The sequence below is a fragment of the Aquarana catesbeiana genome, linkage group LG03, assembly GCF_042186555.1.
Source record: "Aquarana catesbeiana isolate 2022-GZ linkage group LG03, ASM4218655v1, whole genome shotgun sequence".
Lineage (NCBI taxonomy): Eukaryota > Metazoa > Chordata > Amphibia > Anura > Ranidae > Aquarana > Aquarana catesbeiana.
Window position 1 is genome coordinate 269,734,199 of NC_133326.1, and position 26,321 is coordinate 269,760,519.

At 39.9% G+C, this 26,321-nt stretch overlaps 1 protein-coding gene across 2 annotated transcripts in view; it reads left to right on the forward strand.

Moving 5' to 3' along the window:
- The window catches only part of PTPRB (protein tyrosine phosphatase receptor type B), a 202,146-nt gene that overhangs the window by 111,929 nt on the left and 63,896 nt on the right, over nucleotides 1-26,321 (forward strand). For both annotated transcript variants that reach the window (XM_073620045.1, XM_073620046.1), the window contains 8 exons: nucleotides 6,462-6,728; nucleotides 9,605-9,868; nucleotides 14,918-15,181; nucleotides 15,279-15,542; nucleotides 17,245-17,508; nucleotides 18,604-18,873; nucleotides 19,901-20,164; nucleotides 22,727-22,990. In XM_073620045.1, the coding sequence (XP_073476146.1) occupies nucleotides 6,462-6,728; nucleotides 9,605-9,868; nucleotides 14,918-15,181; nucleotides 15,279-15,542; nucleotides 17,245-17,508; nucleotides 18,604-18,873; nucleotides 19,901-20,164; nucleotides 22,727-22,990 (2,121 nt within the window). The remainder of the gene's footprint in view (nucleotides 1-6,461; nucleotides 6,729-9,604; nucleotides 9,869-14,917; nucleotides 15,182-15,278; nucleotides 15,543-17,244; nucleotides 17,509-18,603; nucleotides 18,874-19,900; nucleotides 20,165-22,726; nucleotides 22,991-26,321) is intronic.

The following is a 26,321-nucleotide window of genomic DNA, read 5'->3' on the forward strand; positions in this document are numbered from 1 at the left end:
GGGGCACATCCCTGGAAGCTCCTAGCACTCCCTAGTCCCTATCTAGAAAAGGGCAGCCCCATCCACATGAGCAGAATTTAGCACTTAGGTAGACTGTTGCTTACAACCAAGGACAAGCTTGGTAAACTAGGTCAGACTCAACCCAGGAGAAAAAGATCCCTCCCCAAGCACCCACCTACTGCATCAGTGCAAGGGACGACAGTGTTCTGTTCCCAAAACCTAAAAAGAACAGGTACTACATTTGATCTTAGCCAAAGAGCCGAGAGGAAAAAAAGATTTTTAGGGCACGCAACCTAATGCACCCACCCAAATATGAATGGCACTTGAACTGGTTTCAGAATGACAGGTAGATGACGCTGTTGGAGTACCACAGGTAGATACCAATAAATATTACTGTATTAAAATTGATTAGAACTCGAGTGGATCGAATCAGAAGAGCCAATCATTTTTCTGGCTAGCAATGTGTTTTCTACAACATTCACTCTTCTCTATAGGAGACTGAAATAAATGTTGACAGAACTGTATCTTAACATCCACAGTGGGCCACCAGCTACAGTTTTCAACACATATACATACAAACTTGCAAAGCAGACCAATTAAAAGGAAGGGTGGGATGGAAAACTCCAGGGAATTTGCTTAAGGGAAATAGGAAGGAAAAGGCTGATAACATACACTCCTTCTTTAGCGTTATACCAAATAGGGCTACAGAGCAGATTGTTACCATGTAATGATACTGTAGGATTACGTAAAGATAAAAAATGCCACTTAGAGCAGTCTGGACAAAAACATATTTTTAGATCCCAGTGGCAGAAATGTTTGTCTTAATACAAAATGTTATCTTACTTTATAGCAGGTAGAGCTGATCTCCTGGAACAAACACCCAGAATAACTTGATACATGTGGCAGACTTGCTTTAAAGTAACACTAAACTATATTGTCACTCTTCAAAAATAAAACATACAGATCCACTACTTAATGACCCTGTAATCTATTTTACATTAAATTGTTTCTTACTGTGTTTTTCCGCCTCCTTGTAATGCCCTTTGTGAGCTCCCAAATCTTTCCTTTGCCTCATTACTTTTTTTTTTTCTTTTTTTTAAACAAGCAGTGCATGTTAGTTGGGTCGTGTGCACAGCTCAAATCCAATAGGCCATAGTCCATAGTCCAAAGTCCAACTCGGGAGCAAGTCAGATCGGGTGGCTAAGTTCCTACATACAGTGAGACCTTGGAGAATGAACATGTACTTTAAGATGTGTTTTCTGTTCATGACATTGGCTATTGATGTTCTAAAATGTTATTTGTGTTATATTAAGTGGTAGTTTACAATGCAAAAAAAGCTTGCTGAGGTTTTTCGTTATCTACACCGATAAGCCATAACATTATGACCACTGGCAGGTAAAGTTAATAGTATTGATTATATTGTTACAATGGCACCTGAAAGCAGGTGTGATGTATTAGGCAGCAATTGACATGTTGTCCCTGAAGTTGAAGTGTTGAAAGAAGAAAAAATGGGCAAGCGTAAGGATCTGAGGGACTCTGATCAGGGCCAAATTGTAATGGCTAGATGACTGGGTTAGAGCATCTCCAAAACTGCAGCTCTTGTGGGATGTTCCCAGTCTGCAGTGGTCAGGAGGAGCTACCAAAAATGCTCCAAGGAGGGAAAACTGGTGAACTGACGACAGGATTATGGGCGGCCAAGGCTCAGTGATGCACGTGGGGAGTGAAGGCTGGCCTGTGTAGCGGTGGTGGCTGGTGCTTAAAATTTTTTGGGGGGTGCATACAAACTGAAAAATTAAACTGTTAGTAATGCAGGACTGTAAATAGCAATTTATGAGGTGATTATGTATCAGGGACGTGCAGTCAGGGGAGGTAGGTGAGGCAGGGCCTCACCTGCCAAGAATATTAAAAAACAAAAAAAACAAAAAAACTATGGTTCCAGAGATACAGGGCTTCTTGCGCAGCCTGCCAGAAACTAAATACAGAGCGGCCACTTAAATACTAAGTACAGCTGACACACTCTGTTTGCAGCAGACTGAGAGGTTGAGCTCTCACTTCTTGTCAGAGGTACTGAGCTCAATAAACAGCTTGGAGTCTTGGACCAATGGTAAGGTACAATTGGTCCCAGCTGTCCAATAAAAATGCTGCAGTGGAGGCACGCCTCTCACTGCAGTGTCATAGAAGGGGCTAAAAGATAAATGCTCCCTTCCAGCCCAGCCCTCTTAACTAGAAGGAAATAACATGGGTTTATGTGTATAAGATTTACCCACAAGTTTTTCTCACACAGTTAAGAGGGAGAATGAGAATCTGCTGCCTGCTGAAAAGGTACTCTTTTATTCAAGCTAAATCATATATTTATATGCTATACGTTATAATATTAAAAATAATTTAATTAATTACTTATCTACTGTATTTATCGGCGCATTACATGCACTTTTTCCCCCTTAAATTCGGGGGAAAATCGTGTGTGCATGTTATACGCCGACATAGGCTGCCACCGAGGGGAAGGAGGGGACGAGCGCTGCCGAAATAGAGCCGGATCTCCTGTGTACTCGGTTCGGCTCGCAGTCACGCTCAGTCCCGCCCCCGGGACATCTCCTATCACTGACGTCCCGGCATTGGACTGGCGTTATGTCTATCATAGGATTCGGGCCAAGGGGCGGGACTGGGCGTGACGCTGAGCCGAGTACACAGGAGATCCGGCTCTATTTTGGCAGTGCTCGTCCCCTCCATCCCCTTGGCAAGGCTGCAGATGGACACTGATCAAGCTGCAGTGAGGAGCAATGCTGCAGGTGGGCACTGATTAGACTGCAGATGGGCACTGATTAGGCTGCAGATGGGCACTGATTAGGCTGCAGATGGGCACTGATTAGACTGCATATGAGCACTGAATAGACTGCAGATGGGCACTGATTAAGCTGCAGATGGGGCACTGATTGGACTGCAGATGGGCACTGATTAGACTGCATATGGGCACAGATCAGGCTGCAGATGGGCACAGATCAGGCTGCATTGATGCTCTGACCATTATTTTGCTTCAGAATGGTTTATTTTTAAAAAAAAAAGTTTTTTTCCCTAAAACTTCCCTTTTTAAATTGGGGTGCGTGTTATACGCCGGCGCATGTTATGCGCCGATAAATACGGTATTTACTGTGAAATTACTGGTTGAAAGTTATAACTTCAAACTTCAGTAATTTGTCCGTTAAGCCACCTGCTTGAGTACAGATTTTGAAAATATAGTAAATTACCTTAAAAACAATATATAATAATTATTTGTATATTACTTATGGTAATTAACCCCTTGCCACCCAGGCCAATTCTGACACTTCTATCCTACATGTAAAAATCATATTTTTTTGCTAGAAAATTACTCAGAACCCCCAAACATTATATATATTGTTTTAGCAGATACCCTATGGAATAAAATGGTGGTCATTGCAACTTTTTATGTCACACGGTATTTGCGCAGCAATTTTTCTATCTCACTGTGCCAATCAATTGCAGCCTCACTGGGCCCATCAATTGCAGCCTCGCTGTGCCTATCAATTGCAGCCTCACTGTGCCCACCATATGCAGCCTCACTGTGCCAATCAATTGCAGCCTCACTGTGCCCGTCATATGCAGCCTCACTGTGCCCATCATATGAAGCCTTACTGTGCCTATCAATTGCAGCCTCACTGTGCCCATCATATGCAGCCTCACTATGCCCATCACAGTAGGCCAATCACATCAACATTTCAAGTAGAAGAAAATAAAACCACTTAACATAAGGTGGCCTCATCAGAGCCCCCTTTTACATCAGATGTTCCAATCAAAGTCCCCCTTTACAGCAGATGCCCCCTTTACATCAGGTGTCCCAATCAGAGTCCCCCTTTACAACAGGTGTCCCCATCAGGATACCCCTATACATCAGGTGTCCTCATTAGAGTCCCCTTTTACATCAGGTGCCCAAATCAGAGTCCCCCTTTACAGCAGGTGCCCCCTTTACAACAAGTGTCCCCATCAGCATCCCCTATACATCAGGTGTCACCATCAGAGACCCCTTTACAGCAGATGTCCCAATTATTGACCCCTTTACATCAGATGTTCCCATCAGACTCTCCCTTCACAGCAGATGTCCCCATCAGACTCCCCCTTTACAGCAGATGTCCCCATCAGAGTTCCCCTTTACAGCAGATGTCCCCATCATATTCCCCCTTTACAGCAGATGTCCCTGTCAAAGCCCTCCTTTACAGCAGATGTCCCCATCAGAGCCCCCCTTTACAGCAGATGTCATCATCAGAGCCCCCTTTACAGCAGATGTCACCATCAGAGCCCCTATTTACAGCAGATATCCCCATCAGAGTCCCCTTTACAGCAGATGTCCCCATCAGAGCCCCCCTTTACAGCAGGTGTCCCCATCAGAGTCCCCTCAATAGCAGATGTCACCATCAGAGTCCCCCTTTACAGCAGATGTCCCCATCAGAGTCCCCCTTTACAGCAGATGTCCCCATCAGAGTCCCCCTTTACAGCAGATGTCACCATCAGAGTCCCCCTTTACAGCAGATGTCCCCATCAGAGTCCCCCTTTACAGCAGATGTCCCCATCAGAGTCCCCCTTTACAGCAGGTGTCCCCATCAGAGCCCCATTTACAGCAGATGTCCCCATCAGAGCCCCCCTTTACATCAGATGTCACCATCAGAGCCCCCTTTACATCAGATGTCACCATCAGAGTCCTCCTTTACATCAGATGTGACATCAGAGCCCCCCTTTACATCAGATGTCACCATCAGAGTCCTCCTTTACATCAGATGTCACATCAGAGCCCCCCTTTACAGCAGATGTCCCCATCAGAGCCCCCTTTACATCAGAGCCCCCCTTTACAGCAGATGTCACCATCAGAGTCCCCCTTTACAGCAGATGTCCCCATCAGAGTCCCCCTTTACAGCAGATGTCCCCATCAGAGTCCCCCTTTACAGCAGGTGTCCCCATCAGAGCCCCATTTACAGCAGATGTCCCCATCAGAGCCCCCCTTTACATCAGATGTCACCATCAGAGCCCCCTTTACATCAGATGTCACCATCAGAGTCCTCCTTTACATCAGATGTGACATCAGAGCCCCCCTTTACATCAGATGTCACCATCAGAGTCCTCCTTTACATCAGATGTCACATCAGAGCCCCCCTTTACAGCAGATGTCCCCATCAGAGCCCCCTTTACATCAGAGCCCCCCTTTACAGCAGATGTCACCATCAGAGCCCCCCTTTACAGCAGATGTCCCCATCAGAGTCCTCCGTTACAGCAGATGTCACCATCAGAGTCCCCCTTTAAAGCGGATGTCACCATCAGAACCCCCCCTTTACAGCAGATGTTCCCATCAGAGCCCCCTTTTACAGCATTTGTCACCATCATAACCCTCCTTTACGGAAGTGAAGGCACAAGACCCGCCAATCACTAACCACAGCAGGAAACAATGCTATAGAGGGAGTGTTCTCTGCGCCCTGAGGACTTTCTAAAGGAAGCCAATAGAGCTTCTTGTTTGCAATCACATGATTGCAAACACGTCACGCTTCCCATACACCTGTGTGTCTTCCCGCACACACTTAAAGGGCCATAATTTTTATATTTTTATGATGAGGGTGGGCCGCCACTGCTGTGTAGTCTGAATCAAGATCAGAGCTACTGTAGTTCAAATTGCTTAAAAAAAGGACCTACAATGGGCATGTGAGCTTCAGAACTAGACCACAGGCCATGGGAGAAGGTTGGCTGGTCTGATGAATTTAAGAATGGTTTGAGGAACACAACAATGAGTTTGAGGTTTTGATTTGGTCACAAATTCTCCAGATCTCAATCCAAGCATTGTGGGATCTGCTGGAAAAAACAAGTCTGATCTATAGAGGCCCCACCTCACAACTTACAGTACTTAAGGGATCTGCTACTAACAGATACCACAGCATACCTTCAGAGGTCTAGTGGAGCCCATGCTTTGATGGGTTATGGTGGGTGGTCATAATATTATAGCTGAACAGTGTACAAGGTAGCTATTGACGGTAAGGGCAGCTGAATATACAAACCAATCATCTGACCACCCTCAGATATCTGGTTCTTTTACCAAGCCTCTAAACATGTATGTTAACTGGGGACATCTATAATGGTGGCTTATCAGGATGAAAGAATTGGAGATAAGACAAGGTTTTTAAACCTCTCCAATTGTCCAATGCGCTTCCCCTGGATTGCACTATTTGCATCTGTCTCTTTTTTTTTTTAAGCCAGATCAGGAGATTGTAATCTAATGTCTATGAGCCCAGTTACTCTTTAACCACTTAAAAAGGGCCAGTGTAAAAAAAAGGCTTGTAGTAAGTCAGAAGGATTTAGTATTGTGATATCAGAAAAGTAAAGATTAAAAATTAGAAATGATAGATGATCATAGAACTGAAAAAGACTGCTTTGAGAATATATTAATAGAACATTTATCTCCTATACAGTTCCTTCACAGGTTCTTAACTTAAATTTAACAAATATGGGGACATCTACCAGCCTGTATACTGAGTGGACCAGAGGTCGAGGAGACGTGGACTCTTTTCAGGTCCTGCTGATACATGAAAATATTGTCATAAAGAATGAGAGTGTATCCAGTGACACCAGCAAAAATCAGTTCCATTCCCTAAAGCCAGGAGGCTTGTACTCTGTGGTGGTGACAACTGTGAGTGGAGGAATTTCATCAAGACAGGCCCTAGCAGAGGCCAGAACAGGTACAATAATGGCATAACATTTTTATGTATTTAAAAGTTAATTGATCATCTGTCATATGGTAAGCTGTAAATAAAAACTAATATCAACTAATCTTATGCCACAAAAAAAAAAAAAACTATTTCATTTTTTCTTTTTAATAGCATTTTGAAAATGACCCATTTAAATGTAGATAGTTCTATATCTACATATCTGTATATATCTGTGCTTTTGAATTATTACAGATTGATACTATTGAAACTCAAATTTTGGAAACTGTACAATTAAGCACTGCTGCCTGAAATTATAGACGACAGGCAAGTGTGGACTGAAAAAAGAACATAAACAATTTCTATGAGGATCTTTAGGGAGGAGAGAGGATACAGATTAAGTGAAAAGGCTATGCACAGGAAATTAGACCTAAGTCAAGAATGGATGTTTAATTACACAAGATCAGCAGGTTTGTGGGGTTCATAGTTATGTGAACCTAATCAAGCAGTTTCCTTCCCATAAGTGATTATGTCCTGTACTTAAGGGACATAACTAAATCCTTTAAAACAATGGACAGGACAAGTAGTGGCAAAACACTTTGGTATCAAGTGATAACGTGCATTCTCACTCACAATCATAGTTGTAGGAAGTTTCTTCAATGACCAGCAGAGGGCAAAGGAGGTTTTTTAAAACAAAAACTGTATTTGAGATCAGCAACAACATTTCATTATAAAAGAATCCTTTCCTGTGAAAATAATGAAAAATGCAGTTGCCTTGTCATCCCTAAAATGTTAGTTGCCTGGCTGTCGTGCTGATCCTCTTGCATCAATTCACTGACTTAGAACAAGTATGCAAATAAGGACTTCTGATTTCACTTTGACTTCCCCATCTGCATACTTGGTCCAGGCCACTAATTTACAGAGTACTAAAGATCAGTATAGTAGCCAGTCAGCTAGCACTTGATGTAGAATAAAATGACGTAGAATAAATTCATGCACAATAAAATATTTCTATACTGATGTGCTTGGAATGCTAAGAAAGTAAGTATAAAGAATAAATGCAATGTTAGCTAAAATCATGAAATAGAGAGAACATGTACATGTGCTCTAAATTAGCCATACCAAATCTATGTAATATGAGGACATGCCTAAACTATCCAATCAATTTGTATTCAGTCAAGCAGGCCCGTGACCCATATAGAAGATTGTACAATCAAGTTGTAATGTGTGTGGTCCCTACAGATTACAGGAGCATGGAGTATACACTTTAGTGAATATTACTATGGGTGCTGTAGTAAGTGTGATCTTACAATTCCTTTTTCAAATATTTTACTGAGAATAACACAGTACAAGATAAACAGTTGTAGGTAGTAAGGCTTCTCAGTAATCAGTTAAGACAAAACAAATGTTATTCATTATTTTGCATTAAGTTATGCAACACAGTGGGTATTCTACTAGGTATATCTCCAGTCATGTCTGTCACTAAAAGAGTTGAGTTAGAACTAAAAATATTATAATATATCTTAAAACATGGGACTGATGAGGACAAAGTAACCTATTGGTTAATAGAATAGTTATTTATGGGATAGTTGGGAAAGGTATTCATTTAACCAGGGCCAAGATCCGACTATGTGGTTTGGCTTGTCCTGGGGATAGGATCAATAGTCCCAACTATCTCAAGTGTACCCATCGTAGGTTTATTGTTAAATTATGGGTGGATGACCTTTACTGATTTGGGTTCTTATGTATTGGAGGATCGATAGGTCATAGGTAGTATGAGATTTGAGAACAAAGGTATAATGGGTGGGTGGGGATGAGCGGGGTATGGAGGGAAGTTGGAGGAGAGAAGGTGTCTCCAGAGGGGGTCAGTATTTCAACTAGCCAAGTATTGTTTATGAATAATGATGTGGTGGATGGTAAGTATCCTCAGGGTAATAGAAGTGAGCAATCAAAACTCTGTGGTAGATGGTGGTTTATCCATGGGAGCCCCAGTGATTCGAATTTAGAAAGTTTATCTAGTAAGATTGCCTCTGTTTTAGCGTGGATCATTGCCTGTGTTACTCGTTGTTTAGTGATCTTACAATTCCACTACATAACTGATGGGCAACAGCAAATGTATATATTATTAGGGGCATAACTATGAATAATGGAGCCGCATAACAAAAACTTGATGGGGCTCCCATGCTAACTACTATTTCTTTAGTATCTGGCAGTGTTGACTGTGACATTTACAAGCCATTGATCGTAATATAAAGTATGTACTGCATTTATTGGGGATAGTCAGCAGAAGAAGAGCTGTCAGCATAGTCAGGAAACTAGGGAGCAGTGATTTTGCTAAAAATGAATGTTGTAGTAGCAATAATAATACAGTATAAACCATTATGCTATTTTATATTATGGAAAAATACTTTATGTTTTTGCACATGATTATTCTATGACACTAATACACACTTCTACTTTTTTGTAGAACTACAAACCTCAGCTGTCCTAAAAGGTTTTAGCAGAGGTGATACTCTGGGATGTTTGACTGTATTAGACATACAGAGTAAAATTCAGCCTGAAGTAGAAGTTCAGAGGTCAATAAATGCACAAGATAGCTAAGCAAATGCTTCTTACTACACAGAGGGGGATCTGTGACTAATGATGGTCTTGGGGTCTGACTTCAGTACTTTTATACATAGGAACTTCACAGTTTAGTTATCCTTAACAGCCTCCTTATTGGGGCCCCCTCCTACCATATAGCATCTGCATGGGCTGCTATAGCTATTTTTATGCAACTGTATGTTATATCACCCACAATATTACCCCAGTAACTATATGAAGGGCACTATATGTAACAAGACGTGAAATGTATATGTGAATAAAAAAAGATGGCTAAAACGATCAAAATTTGTCTTACTGATTTTCAGTTCCATCCAGTGTAAGTGGCGTTACTGTTAATAACTTTGGTCAGTCTGCCTACCTCCGCATATCCTGGCTCCCAGCTGTTGGCTACGTTGATGCCTATGTGGTAACATTATCTCACCATGGTTTCCTTCTTCCACCACTTACACTCTCTAAAACTGTCACTGAGTGCTCCTTCAGCTCTCTCACTCCTGGACGCCTGTACAATGTGACTGTGACCACCCGCAGCGGAAAGTTTGAGAATTATTCTTTTAGTCAAGAGTGGACAGGTAAGAGAAAAGCCTTTTAGTAAAGATTGTTGGTTCACAAAAAGGCACTCAGTATTATAACATCACACCTTTAGGCTCCGTTCACATCTAGGCGTTGCTATTTTACAGGCGTTTTTGCAGAGTTTTTGCAGCGTTTTTGTACAGGCCTTTTGGAGTTCAAAAGGTCATCAATGTAAAAGAAATAAAACGCCTGTAATCTGCCTAAAAAGAAACTCATGTACTTTTTTGAGTGACGGGCATTTTGCTTTCGGTGACAGAACGCTCGGATGTGAAAAGGGGACATTGAAATGAATGAGATTTGTCTTGTTGGGCGTTTTTAGAGCTGAGGCTAGGGCAGAAAAATGCCTAGATGTGAACAGAGCCTTAGTCATTCAATGTGATTGAATAAATGGAGCAAACCTGAAATGAAGAGTTATTTTTTTATTTATTTTTTTCAGGCATATTATTAACCTATGCAATTTGAACAGTGCATGCTGTACATTTACATTCTTGCCCTCAATGAGCTTACAGGCTAAGATCTCTACCTCACATGCATACATACACATACTAAGGCCATTTTAGACAGGAGCTAATTAACCTATCAGCATGTCTTTGGAATGTGGGAGGAAACCAGAGTACCTGGAGGAAATCTACACAAGCACAGAGAGAACATGCAAACTCCATGCAGATAATATAATGCATTTGTTGCTACTGGCTCTATAGGGAAATATGCATGTTTATTCATAAATATTTTAGACAAGTGCTCTGTTACTGGAGACAGTCAATTGTAATACATAACCATTAAGGGCAGTAAACACCTTTCATGTTTTTACAGATGCTTAAAATGAGTTTCCATTTCTGTAAAAGTTGTATTGAATGTTGTTATGAAAATTAAGATACTGTAGATCTGCTATACAAGAAATGTAAACAACATTAGTAGCATTTTCAAAGTATTGCTACTGCCTGCCACATTTGGATCCACCTTTCGACAATACTATTTTATTTAAACACTGTCACAAATTGTATAGGGGCTTAATTACTGAGCTCAAAGTCTATACCCACATCTCTAAAATATACTGCACAAAAAAGCAAATTGGACATTCACAGTACTATACATTTACATCCTATACCCATACAAAAATTGTGTTTTTTTTCCTTTTTTTATAAAATGGTTTACTAAAATGGGATGAGAATTGTGATGCAGGATATCCACTTCATGTACATATGCTAAAAATAGATGCGTACCTTTAAGCTTATACCCACCAGTTCTGGTCCTAGGGGATTTTAATAGTGTCCTAGATACCTTCTTAGATATACTTAGAAAAATTTTCCTGCAAGGAACTAGAATTCCCACTGCTCTTGCCAGGTACATCCTTGAACTTGAGTTGGTGGATCTATGGCGCTGCAAATACCCCCTTAAAGCTCAGTTTTCATGTCATTCTTTAACCCACTCCACTTTATCGTGCATAGATTTAGCACTAGGCACTGACCTAAGTTTTGCTTTCAACCCTACAGTTCAGTACGTGGCTAGGGGTTTATCTGACCATTCACCGATGCAAATAACCCTTTCCTTGCACTCTTCTAAATTACCTATGCACTGGAAACTAAATCTTTTTTGGTTTCCACTTTTCAATAACACAGACCACATGAGGTCACAAATCCGAGGCTTTTTGATTGAAAACAGACACTCAACTTCCTCGATTGTTATGTGGGACATTTTAAAGGTGTACATAAGAGGGATTTGTATTCAAGAGTTATCCGCTATTAAAGCTTCCAGTAGACAGTGGGCTATAGATGCCAGTGAGGCTGTGGACAGGGCAGAGCAGGCCTATTTAAATGCTCCCAATCCCTTGACAGAAAAAAAATAGATAGAAGCTCAAAAATTTTATCGCTTGGTGCAACATCAGCAAGCAGATAATAAGCGATTCTTTACAGCTCAGTCATTTTTTGAAGAGGGGGAAAAGACCGGACACATGTTATCTGTTATATCTAAACCCCAGCAACCACCCTCATATATCCATAGGATAGCTTTATCCCTAACACAGACAGCTACAGAAACCCCCTTCTTTTTTGCAAGGATTTCAATCCTTTTACTCTATTGTATATTCTTCCAGGGTCTCATATGCTGAGGACTTGCTAACTGACTTCCTTGATAGTATCCAACTCCCAAAACTAAAGAGCGCAGAGAGAACGCAATTGAATGCTCCCATTTCCCTAGAGGAATTACAGCTTGTAATGGCCACATTCGCTAATTCCAAAGCCCCTGGTAGCGATGGATTACCAATAGAACTCTATAAAAAATTTGGAGATATACTTTTACCCAAATTACTTACCGCAAAAAACTCTGCAAAAACTCTGGGGTCCCTTCCTCCCTTCATGTATGAAGCCATAATAGTAGTTATTTTGAAGCCAGGAAAGGCCCCTGATCAACCTATAGCCCCATTTTACTTTTAACTACCGATTTTAAAATCCTTACCAAAGTCCTTGCAATGCGACTCTCCAAGGTTATAGCCTCACTTATTCATCCAGATCAATTTGGGTTTATCCCTACTCGCTCAAAAGCACATAATCTCCGCAGGCTATATGTTAACATGCAGCTCCCTACTGATAACACGGCTAGCAGGGCAATCTTATCACTAGACGCCGCTAAGGCGTTTGATAGCGTGGAGTGGCAATTTCTGTGGCGGGTGTTGGAAAAGTTTAAATTGGGACAAACATTTATTTCTTGGCTCCAGCTATTATACAAGGCCCCCGCTGCTTGCCTTAGAATCAATAATGCTTTATCCTCTACATTTGAGCTACACAGGGGAACACGTCAGGGGTGCCCTCTGTCACACTTACTGTTAGCCTTGGCAATTGAGCTCTTGGCAGCACCATTAGGGGGGACCCCAACATAGTTGGATTTAAGCAGGAAGATACGGAGGAGAAATTGGCTCTATACGCCGATGATGACCTCCTTTTCCTGGGCGATACCTCCGGCTCTGTCGCTAATTTGATGGCACTTATCCACAAGTTCGGGTCCTTCTCCAGCTTCATGAACAATTGGAACAAGTCAACTCTTTTACCCTAGATCCTCTGATATCCCCTTTACCTACGATTGCGGCACAGATTAGGGTTGTGGATACGTTCCAATATCTGGAAATCAATATTCCAGATCTGGAAACGTATATAAAGCTGAATGTTACACCTTTGCTCCACAAATTTCAGCAAAAAACTGCTACTTGGATCAAACTGCCATTATCGGTAGTTGGAAGATGTAACTGGTTTGGGGCCTTCAATTCCTCTATGCCCTTCACATCGCTCCTCTCTGGATCCCTTTATACATATTTTAAAAAATGCAACACAATATTTCAGGCGTTGATATGGAGGAAGCAAACTCCCCATATTAGGCTTGAAACGCTACAGGAACCAAAAGATGCAGGTGGACTTGCGGTGCCCAACCCCTTGTATTACTATATGGCGGCACAACTACAGCACAATCCCAATTTTCATGACCCTATTAAATATATCCTTGCAACTGTGTTATTAAATAACAACCTGATTGAATGCCTGGAGGCTGGGGAGTTTGGAGCGCTATCCCAATATTCCACTCTGACATTGATAGACAAAATCTGGTGTAAAACTACACTTCCAATATTTGGGTTATACGACTTTTACACATATTTTTAATAATAATCAGTAGAAAGAGCCCCAGCAATTACAGGGATTCACCAATTGGCCTTTATTTGGTATTAAATACATTCCACAACTCTACAATGGGCGAATACTGAAAGATTTCCAGACTCTGTGAGAGGAATATGGGTTGTCGAACCATTTCTTTTACCAATATTTACAACTTAGGCATGCCATTTCCTCTCAGACCAAATTATCCACCTGGATATTGGTCGAGCCTAGGATACTCTCACAATTGCTTACCTCACTCTCTAGAAAGGGACACGTCTCTTCTCTATACAATTCCCTCCTGTCTCAAGTTTCCAAATCCATGTTTCTTAATTGTAGAACCCGAAGACTTAGGACACATTACAGATGAGGAATGGTCCACTGTGTTGGACAATGGCCTCTCTGTCAACTGCTCAGAAGCTTACTCAACTCTTCATTGTACATTGCACGTATCAAACACCTCATAAGTTACACGCTTGGCACAGAAGGGATACTCCCGTGTCCAAGATGTGCAGTGGAAAATGGTACTCTTCTTCATATGTTGTGGAAGTGCCAGAAACTGGTTAGATATTGGACAAAGGTGGTTAGTTCTATTAATGAAATTTGCAACCTTACTCTTACAATGGATCTTAAACTTTGTTTACTGGGATGGTTAGATGACGAACTATACATGCTGCAGACATAACTAGATATCCTTAGAGTACTGTTTATTGCCCTAAAACTTATAGTGCAGAAGTGGCTCTCTTTGACACCTCCCACTCATGGAGAATGGGTTGCTGCTGTTAATATGGTTCTGTTAAGGGAGAAATTAGTCTATGAACACAGGGGGAATCCAACAAAATTTGAACAAATTTGGGATGCCTGGTTAGATACCCCTGGGCTGGCTCCATTATCTCTAGTCCAGAATAGAATCCTTGGAGGTAGAGTCTCCTCTGACTTTCTGTAAAGTAGTGATGGTTGATGTAGTGCAACATTTCATGACATAGTAACCTTTAGAGGATCTCTCAGCACTGTAAAAATAATGATGTCCTATTACCATAATACCCAGATGTATAGAGGCTGTTTAACTGTTTTGCTGCAAACAATCGCAGCGATACAGTGTACACACACTCTTTTTTTTGTGGGGTATGGTTTTACCTTTGTTTTTTGTTTGTTGTTCTCCCATCTTGGTTGTTTAGAAAGGAGGAAAGGAGGAGAGAAGGAGGGATTATGGTTTATTATTTTATATATGCCAATCCTACTGCTGCCCAAATACCCAGAATTCTTCTCTTAGACTTAAAGTCAACAGCTACAAAAAAGGTTAAAGTAATATCTTTTTAAATTTATTTTGTTAATACATAGTCAGCTAGGTCAAAAAAGACACAAGTCCATCAAATACAACTAAAAAATCTTCCTTTACTTTTTTTTCAGTTCCTTCTGCTGTGCAGGGACTAACAGTGAGCAATGCAGCCAGGAGTGACTACCTCAAAGCATCTTGGCTACGAGCCACTGGAGATTTTGATCAATACCAAGTGACCATTAAAAACAACAATGGCTTTATTAATATCAAAAATGTCTCCAAATCAGAGAATGAATGTGAATTCTCAATTCTGGTGCCAGGCCGACTGTACAGCATAACTGTTAGCACTAAAAGTGGAAAGTATGAGGCCAGTGCTGGAGCAAATGGCAGGACCTGTAAGTATAATGGAATCTTTCTAAACATCAATACAAACATGTAATTATTGTGTGACTCCATTACCATGTTAATGTATTAAATAGAATTGTCCCTTAGTTCCAGAAGCTGTAAAAAAGCTCACCCTTGCCAGCAGAAGCAGTGAGGAGCTCCATGTGACCTGGTCAAGCGCTGATGGAGATGTTGATAGCTATGAAGTCCAGCTCCTATACAATGACATGAAGGTGCTTCCATCCATTACACTGAGTAACACAGCTGCTGAATACCGCTTCACCTCTCTCATTCCTGGTCGTCGCTACAAAATTGTTGTGCTCACCTTCAGTGGTGATGCACAGAGATCAACATTTGTGGAGGGATTAACAGGTAGAGACTTTCTACAGATCAACTTGTCTTTATTATCATCCATATATCATATAGTGTAAAATGAGAGACAGACACTAAAACAAGATTGATAACAAAATAACACACTGATTCTGTAATAGAAAAGCTATACCAAATTATATGAAGAAAAATATCAGTACAGAAAATAAATATAATTAAAGATGCTGATTACTGTCTCCAGCTCATCCAGACAATAGAGCTTCTTAGAGTCTGGATCACCTGCCTTTGGGCTTATGTTGATGGCATAAGCTTGACATCAGTTTAGCATCCTTCTGAGATCATTCAGAATTCAGGTGCATTTGATCTCTAGTTTGTCAGCTTCTGACCTGCATTCAACCTGCTTCAAGTGGGTTTTGCATTGCCATATACTTGTATGGGAATGCAAACTAGGTTAACTTACATTAGAGGCCATCCTTTCCGGATCCTTACAGTGCCCTGTAAATGCTTTCATCTCCCGCTTTCACCATTATTGCCTCTGTGAAGGTCAGAACTAATGCAGATAACATGAATGTATAGGTATTAATAGTATGAATATTCTAGATAGGACCTTTAGTTGTTATGCTAGATTAGGTGAGATAATGTATAATAATATATCAGTGTGTGGGTGCAACATATCACGTCAATGATCTGGATCCAATGTATTGTATTAAATCAGCATCTAAAATGTGGGAGTTACAACCTATTACTTCCAACTCACAACCAAGGCATTAAAACTTCCATTCAACATTTTATTTCAACATTCATATCAAAAGACATAATTATCTTATAACATGGCAACCACATTCACCACCCAGGAGTTTTGCTTTTTATTATCAGTGTGCTCAAGTAATTACAACAATGAATGAAAACATCTACAATAAGACTATTAAATGATTCTCAAAGAGATGAAACCAAGGGTGCTTCATTGAGTCTGACCATTTTTTTTTTTGTTTATATTGAATATGATTTTATTTTTTTTTTTGTGTTTTTTTAAAATGTCTGAGTGGAGATCTATGTTTGTCCCTAGCACGTTTGAGCCCACTTACTGTTGACTGACTCCCTACCTCTGCTTGATATCCAATGAGTATCAGCTACTCTTTCAGTAAAATAATACTTTCTAAGATTAGTTTTGAACTTTCCTCCTAGTTTCAGTCATGTCCCGTGTTCTTGACCCTGGCCCCATATTGAAAATACTGCTCTCCTGAATCTTATTCACCTCCTTTATGGATGTAAAGGTTTCAATCATGTCTCCCCTTTCCCTTCTTTCCTCCAAACTATATATATTACATTCCTGAAGTCTCTCCTCATATATTTTATCCCTCAGACCTTTCACCATTTTTGTTGCCTTTCTCTGGACTTTTTTTTATCTCATCAATATTTTTTATAAGTGAGGTCTTCAGAACTGGACACAGTGGGGTTGATTTACTAAAACTGAAGAGTGCAACATCTGGAGCAGGTCTGCATAGAAACCAATCAGCTTCCAGGTTTTATTGTCAAAGCTTAATTGAACAAGCTGAAGTTAGAAGCTAATTGGCTACCATGCACAGATGTACCAGATTTTGCACTCTCCAGTCCTAGTAAAGCAACCCCAGTATTCTAAATCAGGTTGAACTAAAGATCTATCTAGTGATGCATCCTCAAATTATATTCTCTTTTGTGAAATGTGGGTTGTAAATACCCAAATGTGTTTTTTGCTTTATCCTAGTTCCAAGTGCCGTAAAGAGCATTCACATTTCACCACATGGAACAACAAACAGCCTGAGAGTAAACTGGACTCCTGGAGGTGGAGATGTTGATTCTTATACTGTGACCATCTTCTGCCAGAACTACCAGATAGAGTCTCACACTATATCCAAGCACATCTATGAACACACCTTCAACAATCTTGACCCGGGAGAGCAATACAGGATTGTTGTACAGACTAACAGTGGAGGTTTACACAAAAACTTGACAGCATTTGGAAGAACAAGTAAGACCAAGCATTTTGTTTTACAGTAAAAACAAGTCATAATTTAATATGCTTAACATACAGCAATATAGTCAAAATTTATGATGAAACACATGTTTAAAATGTATTATACTTAAAACAAGATGCAATGGTAAAAACAAAGATAAGAAAAAATTGAAAATCAATTACATTTTAGTAGGATGCTTAAAAGCCAATAAAGTGCTTTTTTGATAATAATCTTCCCTACTGAGTACTAAGTCTATGAGAAAACCCATAGTAAGTATATGAATGACAGCTTAGGAAATATTGGGTGGGATTCCTTCAATGTAATTTATAATTACATCCCTCAATCACCTGGAAGTATAACTAGTTCCTATTGGCTATATTATGTAATTATGATTAACTGATTAGAAATCGTACTTAAGTCATTCTTTTAAATAGCAAATTCCTATTAGCAGAGGTGAATTGGAAAATGGTCTAAAGGCTCACTTTATCAGGTCAATTCACAAGGGGGATTACTTTGCATAGTGGATTACAGTGCCTGCAAATGTGTTTGATCTAGATCAAATATCAGTTTTGACGGTTCCTGCAAATTTGTTTGATCAGAGTTAAATGTGTTTCATGGGACCTACGAGAATGTTTGATTTGTATCAAATTTCAAACTTGGTGGAACCTGCAAACATGTCTGATCTATATCAAATCTCAGTTTTGGTGGAATCTGCAAATGTGTTTTGTCGCAATCAAATCTCAGCTTGGGTGAATCAATCTGATAATTTCTAGATGCCAAGAGGAGTTGTTCTCCAACATGATAAACTGTATAACAATATATGTTTATTTATATACAGTATATACAGGCATTACCATGAAGAAATAAAAGTGTTGATCTTTTTTCTGTCTTTAAATGTTAGGCAAGTTTTTCTTGTACCTTTTTCTTATTTACTACATTTATTTACTTAATTTAAGCTACTCTTTGTGACAACCATATATGCACTTTGTGTTGGCCTATCCGTATTGTAACTTACAGCTAGATGTATTACCCTATGCTATTCGAATTTTGTATTAAAATGTACCGATAGTGAATTCAGTGTGACGTGCAGGTGTTTCTTTATTTTCCAGTACCAGCCACAGTTCAGAAACTGACAGTCGACAATGTGTACAGTAGTCACTTGCTGATGGCAAGCTGGCAGAGTGCACCAGGCATTGCAGACAGATATGATCTCCTTCTTCTTACTGATAAAGGAGTTTTAATAAATAACAAATCTGTGCCAGCTAATACCAAATCCTATAAGTTTGAAGAGCTTGTTCCAGGAAAAATGTACAAGATCCGAGTGTTCACAGTCAGCGGCGGTCTTTTCAGCACAGCAGAAGAAACAGCAGGAAGAACAGGTAAACAGATGTTTGGCAAGGGCTATAGGCTTCGCCTACAAACTAGAACAGTTTAGAGGAACACAATGCAGACTCATTCAGAGTGTGCAAGTCTAATAATTCATCACAACATGTGTACATATAATTAGGAATGCCAGAGGCTGTCTAAACTATTTGTTTTTTTAACACAATATAAATAATATAAATACGCATTAGCCAAAAGCAATTAATCACCAACCAAGTTGAAACAAATCCTATTTCTCTGTTAACTTACTAACTTACCTTCTATTAGGCCTATTTAATCATGACTTTCGGGCAGATATAAAAAAACACCATTGCATGCAAATATGTGCTCATTATAAAAAAAAATAAATGTATTTAAATGCAGCTATTGTAAGTACCTAAACTGGCTAGACTTTACCCTTCTGTAATTATCTTATAGAGTAGAGATCAATGATTTGAGCTCTGAGCCAAGCAGATGTGCTGAATGTACATGTGTTAGCAAAGAACATGCTGACAAGAGAGAGCAGAATGATGACCTCATCAGTTAAATGCTGCTCTTCATTTGTCTAATTACAGGTCCAATTACAGGCTGGGGGAAGTGAGGGGAACTAGTTGTAGAGAAAGTCAAGTTACCAGGCTGGCTGTATAGTGTAGCAGGGATGTATAACACTTCACGAATAGGTAGAAAAATGCAAATAATTTGGCAGGGAAAACAGCTCCTATTTATGTATTTCATTTGTTTAGTTAGTTTCCTGCATTCCCAGTGACAATGGCATTCACATTTCTTTGGTTTGACTCAAGTTAATTGAAATTAAGTTACTATAAATAAAATAACTTTGCACGTAAACATTACTAGTTGCACTATACTGTAAGTCATTATGCCTTCTGAACCACTAGATGTTTTAAGAAACTGTCATGGATATTTCTGTGGTATTGATATGATAAGATCCTCATAGGTGGATATTCTAGCTGGTATAATTTAGTGCTGCTTCAAGTATGTTGGCCTTAATTTCACTTTTATTCCTTTTATTAATGTACTTTTCAGTCCCAGCTGCCGTGACCAATCTAAAGATCACAGGGAACAGCACAGACAGTTTGTCATTCACGTGGACAAGCTCAGAGGGAGAACTGGACTCTTATGATATTTTCCTGTACAACCCAGACAATACACTGCATGACAGGAAGTCTGGAAACCAAGTTCTACAACACTGCTCATTTCAGGGACTGCTGCCAGGTCGCCTTTACAAAATGGTCATAGTTACTCATAGTGGATCTCTGACTAATGAGTGTTCAGTCCACGGGAGGACAGGTAATGATTAATCATAATTGTATGCCAGGACATGCATGTATTAGCTTACCTTATTTAGTTACGTAGCACATAATAAAATTACCAGGAATAAAGTACAGAAATTAAATAATAGGGGAGAAACAGGCATATACATTTTCAGTGCTTCAAACTATATCCCGGGATTTTGGCCAATGAACGTTAGATGCAAATAATATTTTGTTGTGATCATCAATGATAACACTAATTACTACCAGGTATCCTAACTTGCCTCTAACATTCAGTCTAATGCCGCGTACACACGACCGGACTTTCCGGCAGAAAAGGTCCGATGGAATCATTCCGTTGGACATTCTGATCGTGTGTGGGCTTCATCGGACTTTTTCTTTCTAAAATTCTGACGGACCTACAAATAGAACATGTTCTAATCTTTCCGATGGGAAAACCGTTCGTCTGTATGCTAGTCCGATGGACCAAAAACGATGCAAGGGCAGCTATTGGCTACTGGCTATTGAACCTCTTTTTTCTAGTCCCGTCGTATGTCATCACATTCTAAACGAACGTACTTTGGTGTGATCTTGTGTAGGCAAGTCTGTTTCAGCGGAACTCCGTCGGAACTCCGTTGGTTAGACCGTCAGAGTCTACTCTGACGGAAAGTCCGGTCGTGTGTACGAGGCATATTATCTAAATTAACCCTTAAAAATAACCCCTTATACCTTAACGTCTAACTACAGGCAAAACTATTTTTCTAATAGACCTGGTAAGCATAGCTACTTTTAAGTTTAATTATTGCTGTCCATGACCCCTTTGGAGGAAATTTCACCTCAATTCATATCAATGTGACAGCAATTCAATAAATAAGGGGAATCGTTTTCACCAGAATAGGAAGTCACATAAAGTAATACAACCCTGGCATAGGTTTTAACCCACATATCCCCATAATACAATAAAGAGGGTTTTGTTAAAATCTGTGTCACCATTGCAATTTCCCATCACTTCCTGTCCTAGCAGGAAAACACACCAGTATGAACCATGAGATATTCTGAACAAGACTAAAAAAAAAAAACATGCTTATAATATTCTTTATTCCATAACCTTATCCTTTTCCCTGACCTCAACCGTTAACCTAACACTTACATTTAACTCCCTAATCCTGGCACTAGAAAGCTGATTTACTGAAGGGATTAAGTCATTTTAACTAGTTAATTGTGTGAATACTCATTTAATTTATCTATTCATGGAAACAGAAAATCCCTGTTTATGTATTTCATCTGTACATAATTGGGTGTCCAAAGGAATAGAAATTTGTTTTTCACATAACTGGATAACTGAAGTGAATATTCACAAAAATTTAGAGAGTAAACATTCTCAAATCCCTTAGTAAATCAGCTTCAAAGTCTATATTGTAAAGCGATGCGTAAACTGTTGGCGCTATATAAATCTTGTATAATAATAATAACTCTAAATTAACTATTAATATCAAAGGCTAAATCATCACCCGATCTATCAACTGATATTTAACTATCACCTAAACTACTGGGCCAATACTCACCTTCTTATACCAATTCATACCACAGCCCACATCACAACATTTTGGTACAGAAATGTTGAGCTGATCAAATACTGGGATTTTAAAAATGAATTTCGCTTGTACCTTATTCAGGTCTTAAACTTGTATTGAACTGCTTTGTAAAAATTAAAGATATCATCAAAGACAGTCTTTATTTCTGCAACAGGCCAGGCTATTTATGGACAATTACTTTTTATTACCAGAAGCATTCCAAAAATAAAAAAAAAAAGACATAAACAGTTACAGTATTGCATTTAGAGTCTAGAGGTCTCTTTATAAATATTTACACAGTTCAGTGAATTTGAACTGAATATCAATTGTAAGATCAGTCGGCAACTTTTATTATTATATGTTTCATGCCAAAATGACTTAAAGGAGTTGTAAAGGTAAAAGTTTTTTCAACTTAATGCATTCTATGCATTAAGGTGAAAAAACATCCGACAATACCGGCCCCCCCCAGCTCCCCGCTTTACCTACCTGACCCCTCAAAAGTCCCGCGCTCGCCCCCGGCATTCTCTTCGCCGCTCAGCCTGGCTGTTGATTGGTTACAGTGGATGGATTGAGAACAGCGCAGCCATTGGCTCGCGCTGCTGTCAATCACATCCAATGACGCGGCGCGCCGGGGGGGGGGGGGCTGAGTGATACAGTGTTATGGCCGCCGGCTGTATCACGGGAGCGCGCCCGCAAGCACTCAACACCATGCGAGGAAACTCTCATGAAGGTGTTGAGTCCTTGCGGGGGGGAGCCGAGACAGCCACCGAGGGACCCCAGAAGACCAGGTTCGGGGTCACTCTGTGCAAAACGAGCTGGAAAAAAAAATATCTTTAGTGATCCTTTAATAATTACTTAATAATTATGGCAAAAAAACGCTTTTGGAAAGGGTCCCTTTCATATAAATAAAAATGTTTTTAGTTCTTGAGCAGATTGAATATTGAAATACCAGAAGACAAAAAAGAAAACCTTTAACTGACTACTTTGTCCTATATACATTCTATTTATGATGTTTTTCTTACCAGTTCCAGCCCCTGTAACATCTCTTCAAGCATCAAACAGAAATACTTCTGATAGCCTGTGGTTTACATGGAATCTAGCTTTAGGAGATGTGGCTGTGTATGAACTGATACTGCATAATCCTAACGGCACTCAGAAAGAAAAGTTACAAGGCACTGACCTTAGTGAATACCATTTTCAAAAGCTAGTTCCTGGGAGAATATACAAATTGGTGATAGTGACTCACAGCGGTGATCTGTCTAATAAAGCTACAGCAGATGCAAGAACAGGTACTTCTTACATAATTGTTTAGTATTATTCTATATATTTATTTTCTTGCAATGTTATGTACCACCAATACATATACCTGTACATAGAACAGTTCACATAAATACCTGTCCTCTGCAATTCAAGGGCCTACACATATACACCTGAGAGGAAGCCAATCTACCTACCTGTAAGTTTTTAAATTGTGTAAGGATGATAGAAGAAAAACACAAAAATATGTGGAGATGATAAAAAAAAAAAAAATCCATGCATGTAGTGTCTACAGCGATATTTCAAACCAGGGCTCAGAGTTTCATGCAAGTTTAGCCACATGCTGCCTGTGTAAGCTAAGTTGTGTATACGCATTTTTTCTTAAGAGATAATCAAACTGGTTCAGGTAGCACACAACTTGTTATGTATTGAGATGGTTCACTCCCAGCATATCAAATATTTGCTAAGCAGAGCAAGAAATAGGCCCCACTATGGAGAATGGATTTCATAACTTGCCCATCTCTACCCTAATAATGGTGCTATGTTGCCATAAAACGACTTCATATTGACAAAAACATAAATTGCAATGATATCTGCATGGCATCACTGTATTTAATGTTTTACATGTGCACATTGCTGATCTGAGGCCTTCAGCTGACAAAAAAACATTTGCAATTGAATGCTGAAGTGCTCTTCCATAGAAAATATTTAAACTGGCCTAAGGCTAGCCATACAGGCATAGATTTCTACATCCAAGCTGTATCTCCATCCTCACTATTGTAGTCAGATAGCCGGCACCCGTGGCTGTCTAAATACCCAAAAAGTGACTGTCTGATTGGATGCAGACATTGTTTGGCTGACAATTTTCCACCCAGCTGCTCAGTTGAAGTTTGTCATTGGTGGAAATTCGAGGGGCCAGCTATACATGGATCAAAATTAGGGTGATTCAGCAGGGACTGCCCAAATGTCCATACATGTATGGGATAGCTGGTTGTACACAAGTTGATCTATCGATTGACTTGTGTACAACCAACCTGCTGGGTTTTTCCCGAACAACCAGTGATGCCAGCTATAGTAGGCAATACCGATCATTGGCAGAATACAAAAGCACCGCGGGAGGAGGATTCCCCCATCCATATCCAATCATGTATGGCCTCCCTATGGATTATAGGCATCATAGCCTTTTATTCATAGTAAGGAATCATAAACTTGCAAGTATTTTTTGAGTCAAATACTTGCTGGCCTTATGACGGCACAGACACATAACAAATCTAATTATTGCACTTCTGAATGAAATGTCTCTGTACTCAGAACATATTGTTTATTTGCACTATCGGTAATATTATCAGTATTTGTACTTTAAATAAAGAATTTAATAAAACACTTGCTGGTCCTGTAACCTGTAAAGCACCTCATATTCTGTAGGCATATGCTCAACCATAGGATTTTATTTCCCAGATTTGTTATGACACTTCTTACATTATTTTTGCTCTGTGCTTTTAAAAATAGGCCTAAAAAGGTCACAGAAACGAACTATTACAATACATCTGATTAAAAATCAGAACAATAGCTAGCGCCACAATGAAAGTAAAGTATTACATACAGTTTGGTCACTATTACGGTCAAATTATATCAAGGAAATTGTTTACATAGTTGGGACATTTTAACTCTGCAGGAGTTATTGAACTTCTTTCTTCAAATTAATGGGGTTGATTTACTAAAGGGAAAAAGACTGTGCACTTTGCAAAGTACAGTTGCCCTCTGCAAGAGCAGTTGCTCCAGAGCGTAGTAAATGAGCAGAAGCTCTGCTGACTTTCATCATCCAATCATGTGCAAGCAAATATGCTGTTTTTTAATTTTCCTTGCACAGGATTGGTTACTCTTTGCAAAGTCAAGCCTTACCTCATTTACTAAGCTCTGGAGGAATTGCACATGCAGAGGGCAACTGCACTCTGCAAAGTGCACAGTCTATTTGCCTTTAGTAAATCAACCCCAATGAGTCTCTTAATTTTTATTGGATTAGTAACTCTAGGACGATTATAGTCTGAAAGCGATATGACATATATGCTATACCTACATACACAGCCTTGAAAAAGTATTCACACCCCTTGACATTTTCCACATTTTGTCAGGTTACAACCAAAAACGTAAATGTATTTTATTGGGATTTTATGTGATAGACCAACACAAAGTGGCACATAATTGTGAGGTGGAAGGAAAATGATAAATGGTTTTCCAATTTTTTTTACAAATAAATATCTGAAAAGTGTGGTGTGCATTTGTATTCAGCCCCCTTTACTCTGATACTGCTAACTAAAATCTAGAGGAACCAATTGCCTTCAGAAGTCACCTAAATAGTAAATAGAGTCCAACCTGTGTGTAATTTCAACCTCAGTATAAATACAGCTGTTCTGTGACACCCTCAGAAGTTTGTTAGAGAACCTTAGAACCTTAGCGAACAAACAGCATCATGAAGGCCAAGGAACACACCAGACAGGTCAGGGATAAAGTTTTGGAGAAGTTTAAAGCAGGGTTAGGTTATAAAAAATATCCCAAGCTTTAAACATTTTACGCAACACTGTTTAATCCATCATCCGAAAATGGAAAGAGTATGGCACAACTGCAAACCTACCAAGACATGGCTGTCCACCTAAACTGACAGGCCCGGCAAGGGGAGCATTAATCAGAGAAGCAGCCAAGAGGCCCATGGTAACTCTGGAGGAGCTGCAGAGATCCACAGCTCAGGAGGGAGAATCTGTCCACAGGACAACCATTAGTCATGCATGCCACAAATCTGGCCTTTATGGAAGAGCGGCAAGAAGAAAGCCATTTTTGAAAGAAAGTCATAAGATGTCTCATTTGCAGTTTGCGAGAAGCCATGTAGGGGACACAGCATGTGGAAGAAGGTGCTCTGGTTAGATGAGACCAAAATTTTTGGCCTAAAAGCAAAATGCTACCCTGTTTCCCCGAAAATAAGACCTAGCGTGATTGTCGGTGATGTCTGCAATATAAGCCCTACCCCCCCAAATAAGCCCTAGTTAAAGTCCTTGTAGGTCTTCTTTTCAGGGTAGGCCTTATTTTCAGGGAAACAGGGTAGGGCTTATTTGGGGGGTAGGGCTTATATTGCAGCCATCACCGACAATCACGCTAGGTCTTATTTTCGGGGAAACAGGGTATGTGTGGCGGAAAACTAACACTGCACATCACCCTGAATACACCATCCCCACTGTGAAACATTATGGTGGCAGCATCATGTTGTGGGGATGCTTTTCTTCAGCAGGGATAGGGTTGGTCAGAGTTGATGGGAAGATGGATGGAGCCAAATACAGGGCAATCTTAGAAGAAAACCTGTTAGAGTCTGCA